This window comes from Bombina bombina, chromosome 5 (assembly GCF_027579735.1).
Source record: "Bombina bombina isolate aBomBom1 chromosome 5, aBomBom1.pri, whole genome shotgun sequence".
Lineage (NCBI taxonomy): Eukaryota > Metazoa > Chordata > Amphibia > Anura > Bombinatoridae > Bombina > Bombina bombina.
In genome coordinates, this window is record NC_069503.1 from 1050115921 (window position 1) to 1050130059 (window position 14139).

A 14139-nucleotide genomic window follows, 5' to 3' on the forward strand; every position below is an offset into this window, starting at 1 on the left:
TAAACAGTAAGGTAATCAGTGTATTCTTAGAGGTACTGTCAGCTAACCAGGTTTTTATCCATAGTGCTTAATGTGCTTGAACTACAAGCAGCGAGACCCTGTTTAATTAATTACCACAGATAAAAATACTGATGGAGTAAGAGTAATCTGATCAAACATGTTGTCAGGGGAAAAATAATTCTGAGGATATAAATTCATAGGAGATTTAAGCTAGGCTTTGATAATTTTGGCTACACAACTGGTAGCAACAGAGGAACTAAAGGAAGAACTCTTTCTTACAGCTGGTGTAAGAAATGTAAGTAAAGTTTAACTTTGCGGCCATGGAGTCCATATCAGATAAACCTCAACTCGAAATGAGACTTAGCTTGTTAGAAAGCACCACAAGTGGTGTAACGCCATAATAGATTATTAAGTAGGATTCAGAATAGAAAAATGTTTTACAGCAATAAACATCCATTGTGGTCACACCTAAAGAGTCTAGCCAGGATTGTGGAAACTATCGTTCTCAACCTCTGGGCTACCCCAACATTTTATGTATATATTTTGCAAGGTAGTCTTTAACCTCTTAAGGACATATGACGGATATTTTCCGTCATAAAACCATTGAGCAAACTGAAAGCTGTGTCCTTAAAGGGTTAAAAGGACATGGAACCCAACATTTTTCTCATTTTCATAATTCAAATAGAGCATGTGATTTTAAACAACTTTCCACTTTGCTTAATTTTCTTAATATCCTTTTCTACGAGGAGATGATATTCACTACTGGGAGCTATCTGAACACATCTGGTGAACCAATGAAAAGAGGCATTTTTATGCAGCCACCAATCAGCAGCTAGCTCCCAGTAAATCACTGCTGCTTCTGAGCCTACCTAGGTATCCTTTTCAACTAAGGATACCAAAAGATCAAAGCAATTAGATAATAGAAGCAAATTGAAAAGATGTTTAAAATTGCATGTTCTGTCTGAATCATGAAAGAAAGATTTTAGGTTTCATGTCCCTTTAATAGCCGATTTAGAAAATGTGCATATACAATATGACTTGAATGCCCTTTAATGTATTAAATCAACTTTTGGAAATGTGTTTAAAATTGTATGTTCTATCCAAATCATGAAAGAAAATCTTGGGGTGTCCTATCCCTTTAATGGGATTGCCATTCATCTGCAACAATGTTTTAGAGAGTTTTGTTTTCATCCTTTACTTTTAATGAATATTCCACTGCTGAATATGTACGGTTAGTTTCAAAATCTGTTTATTTAGCTCTAACTTTAACTTCACCATGCAAAAAAAATAACATTTAAAAAATGCACTCCTATATGCACAGTATAATTAGTTTTAATGCCCCTTTATAAATTTACAAAAAACAAAAAACTGGTATTAAAAATATTTATTGTGATTTTATAGAGACACTAAGATTGTTTGGGATGAAACAGAATATATTTAAGAAAAAACAGAAAGACACGCAGGCATTACATTTTATAAAAGTATGTGTTACACATCTACAGTACATACATATAAATACATATATACAGATGCAGCTCAAATTAACATTATTGTTTCTGGTATTAGGTGTAGTATAAAAGTTGTGTTGGTATATAAAATATCAAATGTACAACCAAACATTTCAATAAATAAAAAAAAAACAATAAACACATTAAGAACTAGAGTAGAAATGGCGCACTAATGATAGTGCGGAAAGCGTTAACATTAGTGAGTGATTTGACATTACAAGTCCATGGTAAAATTGATTTACCAGAGAAGGGTAAGAGCAACCGACATCACTCTAGCGCAACCTAAATTTTCAATAGCTATCATGACTGAGCTAAGAAGCGCTCATATTACAATTTTAAATACATAGGTTGCACTCGAGTTCAAATAGAAATTGCGCTAGAATATTTAGCATGACTTCAGACCTGAAGCACAGTGTAAGGGTTAAAAAAACATATTAAAATAAACCATTAAACTCATATATACAACTTTTAATAAAAATATTATTTTAATATTGATAAAATGGTTGTAAAATGGTTAAAAAGGGTATATGGCAAGATGTTTGACTAAAAAGGGCACCTATATATATATATATATATATATATATATATATATACACACACATACATACATGTCTATATATGTGTGTACTCATGTGTTTATAAGTGTAAATATGTATGTGCACACATACATATACACATACAAACACACATATATATATATATATATATATATATTTATATATACACATATACATACATACACACACACTTTTGTGCCTTTCCCAGTCAAATTTTTAATCAATTTTAATGTGTTTTTAATATAAATATTTCACATTAATATGTTCTTTGCTTGGAAGAAAATGTTTGTTTTATTTGTAAGTAGATATTTATATTTTTATTTTAAGATTTAATAATGTGTTTTACTGTGTATTTACTGTAAATAATTTACATTCCAATTTTTTTCACATACGGGAAAATGTTTTTTGATATTCCTATATAGATATATATTTTACAAAAAATTTGTATATAAAAGAACATTGAAATGTAAAATATTCATAATTCACATCGGAACGAGCACACTTGGTCGAATGTGCAAACAATTTACTTTCAACTAGTAATATGCGCCTTAACCTGCTTGTGTTACAAGTTTACTTGTGGCAGTGTTTGCGCACGAGCGAAAGCGCTAAAGGGTGCGCCACCTGTAATCTGGCTCTATATACTTTATATATAGCACACTTTTTATTTTTTAAATAATTTAGCTGAAAAAAATTGTCTGACGTAAAGTAGGGTTTAAATTGACCTCACAAAACTGACTTATTTAAAAATGAAACCAAATTTGACTGAAATGAAAAAACAACCAGGATTGATCAACTCAGATCTGATTGGCTGTAAAACTATTTACCATTTATTAAATTGTGCAGCCAGTTATAATTTTTTAAGTAGTATAACGTTTGTCAAAAATGTCTTTTTAGCTTACTTTAAACTTTAAAAAATCAATCCAGTGGTGTCTCCAAAACTGGCAAGGGGGGGGGGGGGCACTTCCAGGAGGTCCACTAGTATTTTAAGGGCTGGGCCATGATGGGAGAGAGTTGGATCTGATGTGCCATCAGTGGGGCACTGCAAAGGTAGAGGGGGTAGGGGGGGCCTGGACAAATTGTTGGTGGGAAAACCAACGATGGTCACAATTTGGGAGCCCACTATTATACTGGGGGGCTAGTGTTAATTAGAACTTTTTTGCTTTTGTGTACAAATTGTGCTTTTTTCACACCGTCTCCAGAGAGGTCAAAAAGCAAAATCTGCAACCTGCAAATCAAAAAGCTGGTTTAGGCAATTTGCAGGATTTTTAAAACCTAGGTTACAGAATATACTTTTAGGCCTCCCTAGGGAGCATGGGACAAAGCAACTAAAGCAAGAGATGCCCCTTTAAATATCGACTGTAGCTGGAGGAGCAAGCTGATGGCTGCTTAATCTTTGAGCTCCGTGCAAGCTGAGAAAACTAAGAGTGAAATATAGCATGCACGATATCTATTTCAACTAAAAACAGAAGGAGACCCCTTTGAGACATAGGGGATCGAAGGAGTAGGGGCAGACATTGACGACTGGCGCTCAACAGGACAGCGCAACTCTATATGGCCTCAAGCAGACAAATTTGCAGCATGTGAGGGGAGTGATGAAAAAGGCTGATAAACCAACATAACGCCGGAGACAAGAAAAACAGCACTCCTATAGAGACCCACCGCTTCAATCCCCAGACCGGGTAAGCACTTTATACTTAACCCGCCATATACTCACTATTTATCGGGCTCCTGGGGAGGAGGAAGGAGGAACTGCGCGGCATGGAGATCCGCCATCTTTACACTCTGGCGCTGAAGCAGTGACTGACACTATAAGGCAACTACCACAGAAACCAGGCTGGGGCTAAGAACGACACTGAATATGGGGTAAATTGAAGTATAATGAACATACCTACAAAGATACTCAATATAATGGATAACTGCAGATACCTTACATATCTTATCTCATACACGGTTTGAGAGACTGAGAGCTTCTTGCAGCTACTAATTTAGACACACCATGAAGGAATAAAACCGCTATGATGGCAGTATTAAAGCTCTAAAAGCTGAAAAGTGGGAAGAAAGTTTGTATTAAAAGCCCCATATTACGACAGATATCCCAAGAAAGTCTAAATAGCAGTGTATGGCAGAATACAGGAAATCTAAGGCGGTAAAAAAAAAAGGCACTATAACCATTCACTGATATAAGTCTAGAACACACACTAACTTTCTGTCTGCTGTAAAACATACTTTATATAGTCTTTTCTTTGTATATGCCTGCAAAGCAAGAGACAAAACAGACAAAGACAAAGCTTGAATAACCCTCATAGTATAAAGATTTAAAATGTCTGCCAGAAAACAAAATAAACCAGGGACTGGAACAAAACAGTCAACACAGCACCCTTTCTTTAGGTCCTCCAGAGGAGAGAAGGGCCAAGAAACAGACACATTGCTGCTAGAGGAAGAAATAGACTCGGACACTGACTCCCAATCTAATAAAATGGACTTAACTCCAGTAACAAAAGCAGATCTTCAGAACCTAATGTCTAAGCATGATATTAATAGTGTTTTCACCAAGATGTGGGAGAAGATGGATTCACTACAGACCACAGTCACAAACAGTTTCACAGAAATGAAACAAGAAATCTTAGACTTAGGTACCAGAGTTGAATCTCTAGAGGAAAAGGAAGAAACTACAACGGAAGATATACATATTCTCTCTCAAAATATGTCTTCTCAACAACAAGAATTAGCAGACATTAAGGATAAAATGGAGGACCTGGAAAACAGGAGCCGCAGATGCAATATACGATTAAAAGGGGTTCCTGAGACAATACTGACACCAGAGCTGCCTGAGTTTCTTCTACAACTCTTTCAAGCCATTACAGACACCAAAGAAGAGGGTAAATTTGAAATGGAAAGAGCGCACAGGGCGCTGAGAGCAAAACCCAAAAAAGGAGATCCGCCAAGAGATATTATAATCAAGATGCTACGCTTCCGTGATAAAGAGGAAATAATAGCAGCATCCAGAAAAAACCCCACTTTCAAATTTAAAGGCTCAATAATTCAGTTTTTTCAGGACTTATGTCTAAGAACACTCCAAAGACGCAGCACTATGCGCCCCCTCACACAACTGCTACGTAAGAACCAAATACCCTACAGATGGGGATTTCCATTTTCTCTTAATATTCTGCATGAAGGAAAGACACTATCACTTAAAAATCTGGAAGAGATACCACATATTTGCAAAGCACTGAAACTTGAATGCCCAGACCTGCCAACACCGCAAGAACAGGAAGTAGATCAGCGACCTTCACAGCTGGCACTCTCTACCAGAGACAGATGGACCAAGGTGGCGAAAAAGAAGCAAAAAACCTGAGAGACTCATGATATAGGTTTCATACAATAGGAAAAAAGCCTTAGTCAAAGGCTACAAGGACTGTTCAAAATCAGGGGAATCTCTTATCGGAGAAATTCTTACACCTAATAGTTCGCCCTTATAGGTGAACACCCCTTTCAGTGTCAAAACACCATGCCCTACCTGATGGACTCTGGCCTCTCAGAGAAAGAAATAATAGATAAGTTAGGGCATGGAACCCGGTCAATTCACTACCACAACGGTAGCAGAGGCAAGCCCTCGCCAATAAGATCTAAAACTGACCCTGTGCCTACTGGTCAGATCAGCAATAGTTGAAAGCTAATACAATCACTCTTATAAAAATTATGTTTTCTTTGTTATGATACATACAGCTTAACGTTGCACATTTACCCACTGTGCAATTAACTTATGCTGATAGAAGTAGTGTACAATGTACACATAAAAGTTAATGAGGTTTGTTGTTATTATTGTTTTGTTCTTTTTTCCATAGTTATTGTTCCCGATTTAGCATGGGCTTGCTCATGCTACATCATTGTTACATGCATTTGGTCATTACTTAATTGTGTCTACTCGACTCCATTTGGGGCATCCAGGAAAGTGAAAGGAAGATCCAAGGTGAAGGGTAATATATTCTTCTGTAACGCACCCCTATACATACACACATCAAAAGATTATAGTGCTCTCCTCCTGACTTACATACTACTCACAGACAACTTCCTACATCATAGCACTCATTCAAGCATTAGGACAGATGGATCCTTGGACCATTAATTTAATTTCACATAATGTTAAGGGGCTAAACTCTGACATTAAGCGTAGGACAGCGATCACACAATTCAGATCCTTGAAAGCAAATGTGATCTTTCTTCAAGAAACACATTTTGTAAAGTCTCAGATACCTAGATACTGGACTAAAGATTATCGGCAACACTTTCATTCCACTTCGGATTCTAAAAAACGTGGGGTATCCATACTAATACACTCCTCCTTACCCTTTATACACCAAGAAACAATTGAAGATAGGGAGGGTAGATATCTGATTGTAAAAGGCCAGATTCAGGGCTCTGACATCTTACTCTGCAATGTCTACGCACCCAATGATAAACAAGATGCCTTTTTTAGACAAATTACACATCTTCTGACGGGGTGGTCTCACACCAGAACCATCCTAGCAGGTGATTTCAATGTAGATCTAACATTGCAATCTAAAAAACAAAACTCCACACCCACAAATAAGCAGACTAAACAATACAAGAAGATTAAAGTAATACAAGACTATTTAAACACAGGGCTACTGCTAGATTCCTGGAAGACACTATATGGCCACACAAACGACACCACCTTTTTTTCAGCAGCGCACAAAACATATAGTAAACTGGATTACATATTTATCAGCCAATTTTTACAACCCATACTAATAAGCTCTGCCATCCACTCTTGTGTATGGTCAGATCATTCAATAGTACAACTCACACTGGGCAATATCCAAGTACCAAACAGGACGAGATCATGGACATATGACCCAATTTGCTTGAAAGACCCCATGGTTCTTAGTACAATTACACGCAATATGTCAGAATATTGGGACATTAACACGGGGACAACGACTAATCCTATCATGACATGGGCAGCACATAAGACTCACTTAAGGGGTTTGCTTATAAAGGAAAAATCGACTCTCCTCAAAAAATACAATTCTCAAAGACTGGCTTTACAGAAAGAGATAGAAACATTAGAAAAGCAACACAAGCTCACACAATCTCAAATTGTACTGACACAGCTTCAAAGCAAACGAACAGAGCTTGCAGGTATCCTACATGACCAAGCAGTAAAAGCAGCCTTCCGACTTAAGACAAACTATTATATCTATGCCAATAAGCCAGATAAATATCTAGCAAATAGGATCCGCGAACGTGTGAGAATAGCTTCCATAGCACATATCCAAACACCTGATGGCACAACAACCACTCACCCTCAAGAAATTGTAAACTGCTTTGCCCAATACTATAGCACTCTCTATGGGGGAACCCATGTAGCCCAATCTCCGACCACTGAATCCATACTAACAAACTTACTGAATGAAGCGCAACTACCCTCTATTTCAGAAAAAGACAGGGACAGTTTGAACCATGACATAACGACAGAAGAAGTACTAAGGGCCATCAAAGACTTAAAACCGGGTAAAGCTCCAGGCCCTGACGGACTGCCTGGAGAATACTATAAACTATTTAAATCTTCCCTGACACCACATTTAGTTAAATTCTCGAACTATATCATGCAGGGGTATGAGATCCCACACGAGTTACTGGGAGCTAGGATAGTCGTAATACCAAAACCAGGTAAAAGCCCACAACAGTGTAGTAGTTATAGGCCCATCTCTCTCATAAACCAGGATCTAAAGATCTTTACTAAAATTTTAGCAAACAGATTAAAACATGTTTTAACAAGTATAGTGCACCCAGATCAGGTGGGGTTTGTGACGGGAAGAGAAGCCCCCGACAATGTCAGACGAATAATTACTGCGATAACCCAACTTGACCAAACAAGAACGCCTTCTCTGGTCCTATCTCTGGACGCAGAGAAGGCGTTCGATAGAATAGACTGGACATATATGTTTACAGTCCTGGGTAGAATGGGATTCAGGGGACCCTTTATAGACGCCTTACATAGTATATACTCTACTCCTACGGCCACGGTAAGGGCCATGGGACACCACTCCAGAACCATAGACATAAGAAACGGGACGAGACAGGGCTGCCCACTCTCCCCCCTACTATTTGCCTTATGCATGGAACCGCTAGCAGCTAATATTAGACATTCCCCCGAAATAACCGGACTTAAAATTAAAGACACAGACTATAAGATTTCTCTATTTGCAGATGACGTCATACTGACATTGACTAAACCCCTGACATCCCTTACAGGTCTATATGATATCCTACAGAGGTTCTCCCAGGTATCAGGCTACAAGATAAACATGGAGAAAAGTGAGGCAATGGCCATAGCTTTACCAGCCCACACGAAAAAGTTGATTGAATTAAACTTTTCATTCTCTTGGGTGAAATCACATATAAAATATTTGGGAGTCAAACTATCAACACAACATACTGACTTGTATAAAATAAATTATCTCCCCCTGTATAAAGAGTTGCGGGCAGATATCGCTAAATGGAGATTACTAAATTTTTCTTGGTACGGCAGAATATCTGCCATTAAAATGAACTTCCTACCTAGGATATTATACCTGTTTCGAACCCTACCTGTCCCAATTCAAAAGACTGATCTCAAAATCCTACAGTCAGAGATCAACTTTTTTATAAATGGCAAGAGACAGACGAGAATCCCTCACGCAACACTGACGAGACATAGACAGTTGGGGGGTGTGGGAGTACCTAACCTACTGGACTATTATGAAGCAGCCAGATTAGCCCAAATTACTTTATTGAGTTCCCCACTGGGGGATGTAGTGTGGAAAACACTAGAATCAGAGATAGGGAACCTGGATTCACCAGACGACCTGATCTGGGACAGACCGCAACATAAACACCAAATTAAACATTGCTCCCCCATCACCACACTCTCACTCAACCTCTGGAAGACAGTAGCATTCAAGAAGGGTGGGATGCCAGAATTCTCCTCCAAAATGCCAATTAAATATCTTATCCCGACTGAATACCGAAAACAACTAGACAAATGGGAAAATAAGGGTCTCTATAGGGTAGGAGACCTAATAATAAATCCAAAAATGATTTAGCCAAATTGTTTTTTCTTGGACCTAATAATAAATGGCAAACCATTGACTTTCAATCAGACACAAGACAAATTAATACCCTATCCCCTCAAGTGGTATTTATATCTGCAAATCATGTCTGCCCTGAATAGATTCATACCAAACATTAGCAAACAACCCAGCACAACACTCGAGAGGCTCTGCAGCGCTCAAATAAGACCTAAACAATCAATCTCTCAGCTATATTTAACATTACAGGCTTCGAGGGAGAAGGCCAAAACACCCATTATGCTTAAATGGGAAGCAGACACAAACACAACTATGGAATTAGGAGAGTGGCAGGACTTGTTTCACTCCTCTTACAGAGGCCTAATTAGTGCTGATTGACGGGAGAATAGCCTCAAAGTCATATTCAGATGGTACTTAACACCACTTAGAACATCCCACTACACAGAGGGGGGGAATAGGAACTGCTACAGGGGATGTAGCACAATCGGAACCTATATACATATGTGGTGGGAATGCCCTGGAGTTGCACATATCTGGACCAAACTATCAGCCCATTTAAGCTCTCTTTTAGAAGAGCAAATACTGTTAACCATGCCTCAGGGATTGTTAAATGCTCCCTTACCAAATTTTAATAAACATATTAATACTCTCATTAGAACACTATGCACGGTCACGAGGGTTAGTATTGCTAGACACTGGAAGGAAGGGGTACCGACATGGCATGAAATATTAGAAAGATTTAAAATGACATACTCCTTACATGAAACAGCAGCAACGATACTGGGCACGACTGACACATTTCACAAAATCTGGTTCTACTGGATCATGCATCAGACTTAGCCTGCTTCACTTGGATGCCACAAATACGGAGAAGTTGACAAGAGAGTGACACACTAGAAGAACTAACCACAAGAGATTATATGGATATTTGATTAATAGACCTTAAAAGACCAAATGCCAAGTTTATTTGTTCAGTTAGTTTTTGTTCGATTAATTTTAATTTTTCTTAGCATACAAAAATGAGATATATACTAGATGATCTGTTTTTTTTCTTTCAAACAAAACATAGCAGACGGGAGACATCAGTTTCAAAAACTTAACATACATATAAGATACCAGTAACAGGCTTGTAAAAACTTGAAAGCAACATGTACTGAGTTTTGTATGTCCAAGTCTGGAAAAATGACTCTGTAAATTATTGTATGAAACAGATGTATTGTTGGAAAATGTTATCTCAATAAAAATTATTTTAACATAAATATCGACTGTAACAATTCAGCAGTTAAAGAATATCCAACTTGAAATACCAGGTTTTAGCCCTAAAGTTTGCTGGATTTGAAAATTGACTTCAAGTAGGGTAGAAGTTGGTTGCTTTTGATTAGCTATACTTCTAACAGCAAGTCTTAAAACAGACTTAGGATATGCTAATCGATTGCAATGTTGGATTTTACAGTTGAAAAGTATAACTTTACAACTGACTGCCATTTAGCGAATAGGCAATTTACAGGAAATTCTCCCGGTCTGCTTTTTCAGCCAACTAAGCCTAATTTGAGTCAAAATCAGTTCATACGCCACCAAGTACACCACTATTTACTCTTAAAGGGATTTGAAACCCCAAAAAAAGTATTTTGTGAGTCAGAGTTTAAAAAAAGTTTCCAATTTACTTCTATTATCAAATTTGCTCAGTTTCCGATGTATTCTTTTTTTAGAGTTACCTAGGTAGGTGACTGGAGCAATACATGGCAGGAAATAGTGCTGCCCTCTAGTTGTTTGCAAATGGATAACATTCTTGCAAAACTGCTGCCATATAGTGCTCCAGCCACGTGCACGCTCCTAAGAAACCAAGATTACATAGACAATTTGATAATAAAAGTAAATTAGAGCATGGAATGTTAAATAACTTTCTATCTGAATCATAAAAGACAAATCTTGTGTTTTATGTACCTATCAAAATAAAAAAAAAAGGAACAACAATGTGCTCTAGATCTCTAAATGCTTTATAAGTGTGCAATAAGACAACACTGACAAAATAACAGGAGGCAATAAATTAACCAATGGTTACAACTCCTTAAAACTCTCACATATATATAAAAGTCACAAGCCTCATACTATAAAAATATTTTAGAATTTATCTGTATTTATAAATAAAAAAAAGCTTATACACAAACACCAGAATTTCCAGTTTCGACCTGGTTATGGTAATATGGAATGGTCAGTAGACTAAATATAAATAAGTGATATATATTAAAATATATATATATATTAAACCATTAACCCAATTTTGCCATTTGAGTGCCATTTATCTCTAAAAGCAACTTTTGATAAAGTTTAAACATTGCACCGCTGTGAAGGAATCGGACCATTTTCTTCAGTCTCCTGCGCAGAATTTTTGGAAGTTTGTTTGATTTCAGAAGTTTGAGGTTTTTAACCGTATCCCTTCCATTTTTATTTCTCCACAGACTAAGAAGTTTTAATATTTGTTTGGACTCATCACACCTCCTTGCAGTGCGTTCTATATGATGTTTTCCAATCTTCTTTCCAGGTAAACTTTCCATTAAAGCAGTCAAGTGATCGATTGTCATGTTTAAGTGCCCAACATGTTTTAAGACCCCTTTTTCACATACCTGTAAACCTGCATAAAATACAATGAACAGTGCACATTAGTAAAGTCTAACTGCGTTAAAGAATACATCTAAATAATCTATCTATCTATCTATGCACAAACATCTATCTATATACACATAGGGGTAAATTTATTAATGTGCGAGCGGACATGATACGATGTAGCGTATCGTGTCCTCTGCACATCGATAAATGCCAACAGCATACGCTTTCGGCATTTATCATTGCACCAGCAGTTCTTGTGAACTGCTAGTGCAATGTCGCCTCCTTCAGATGCGCGGCCAACCGTCCGCTAGAAGGGGGTGTCAATCAACTTGATCGTATCCGATTGGGTTGATTTCTTTCTGCCGCCTCAGAGCAGGCGGACAGGTTATGGAGCAGCAGTCTTCAGACCGCTGCTTCATAACTTCTGTTTCTGGAGAGCCAAACATGGGGCATCAAGCTCATTAAGGAGCTTGAAAAATTGACCCCATAAACATAAATCTATATATAGATATATACATACACTACACACAGTGATAGATGAATAGATAGATGAATAGACAGAAAAATAGATATATATCTATAGTGCTTTGGTAGTTTATATACACAATATTCTATATTTGTTTTATCTATATGTATTCTATATTTGTTTTATCTATATCTATAATGTATTGTATTGCCTTGCTCTGTGCAGAGGATGACACTGTGCTATAGTCCTGCAGGGACAGTACTTTTCCCCTATATTATGCTTCTTACAGAAAAAAATCATCCCTTATTGGCTTATAATTGTTCTTTGTAATTATGCTTATAATTATTTAGAATAAAAAAAAAATATTATAGTTCAGACCGATGGGCAATCTTTTTTTTATCAATCCAATAAAATTCTTAATAAGTCAACCCCAAACCTATATTCTAAAACCTCCATTTATGAAGCTGTGGGGCGGACACGTTAAGGACCAGTGAGGCAGCATTCATGTAGCTCCGCCCCTGTGCTTCACATGGAATGTATAAAGGATTTAGAATAAAGTCCCCTGATGGGCTTAAAATGGCACTAAATATTGGGTTTATGTCTTCAGGTTTGCAATTATCTATATTTATATCATATAACATACTCACCTTTAATAACATTCTTAACTGTATGATCTTGAGTCTGTTGTTTCCATAATTTAAACAGCTGAAAATGTTGTTCTTGAGGATTATGGCTTTTAGGCCAGTCTATTTGATCTGTTGTAATAATTTTGCCCACTAAGCTGTGCATAAGTACCGTGAACCAGTTGACTGGAAGGTCCAGAGAAAACCAAAACAAAGCTTCTTCACATAACGTAACATCTAAAAAGTTAGAAATAAAAAACATATTTAAAAGACTGATCTCACATTCATTTTTTTTTCTCTGTTTTTCTTAAAAACTGTTATAACTGTTAATATGTTCTGAATAAACCTACTTTTTTCTTGCCAGGATTATGATGCCTGTACTTGTCATCAATACATTTCCTGACATTTTTGGCTTCAATTTAAATAGATTTTGCATAATATATTAAGATATGATTCTCTTTTATATTTATGTTACAAAATATTTGCCTACAAATATTGATCATAACTTTTTCATCAAAACTATTTCAAACATGGCAGCACCTAGTACTTTATAAAATCTAGAGTACTTTATGGAAACTAAACATTTACACTTATATCATCAATAGTTATGCTCTCGTCGGGTTGCGCTCGTAAACTGTTTTCAATCTTGGGCTAACCCAAGGAGCGCAAAAAGCCGAAGTTACAATATTGCGTGCATGTTCATGTATTCCCCCATAGAAGTAAATAAAGAAAAAAAAGTGAAAAAAAAACCACTCTCGCTCAAAGCTGATCGCATAGCCCTGCATAAAAATATGAATATTTCACATTCCAATGTTCTTCACAAACAAGAAAATGTTCTATTTGTTTATAAATAAATATTTCTACATATATCTGATGTTGTTTTGGTACAATATATATTTATACCTATATATATTTATGAGATGATTATATATCAGTATAGATATTTATATGGATATATATAGGAATATCTATTTAAAAATACATAAACCATATTCTGCTATGTGGTGAACAATAGAATTTGAAATATACAGTAAATACATAGTTAAAACCTTTATGAAAAATGAGTATTGCATAAATACAGTATGCGTTTACATGTTTTCATCTATGTAACTGCAAAGGGCTTCAATGCACTTATATATACAGTATGTGTACTTCAGACTCGCCAGAAACAACAGTTATGAGGCAGCGGTCTAAAGACTGCTGCTCCATAACCCTGTCTGCCTGCTCTGATGAATCGGACAGGAATCATTAAAATTTAACCCGACAAGTGTGATCGGGTTGATT

At 36.7% G+C, this 14139-nt stretch overlaps 1 protein-coding gene across 1 annotated transcript in view; it reads right to left on the minus strand.

The window, feature by feature from the left end:
- Window positions 1–1369: 1369 nt before the first annotated feature.
- Window positions 1370–14139, minus strand: part of TNFRSF11B (TNF receptor superfamily member 11b) — a 109335-nt gene continuing 96565 nt past the window's right edge. The window contains exons 4-5 of the mRNA XM_053715934.1: window positions 12880–13092; window positions 1370–11791 (exon numbers count right to left, since the gene is read on the minus strand). Coding sequence (XP_053571909.1) covers window positions 11430–11791; window positions 12880–13092 — 575 coding nt within the window. The 3' untranslated portion in view covers window positions 1370–11429. The remainder of the gene's footprint in view (window positions 11792–12879; window positions 13093–14139) is intronic.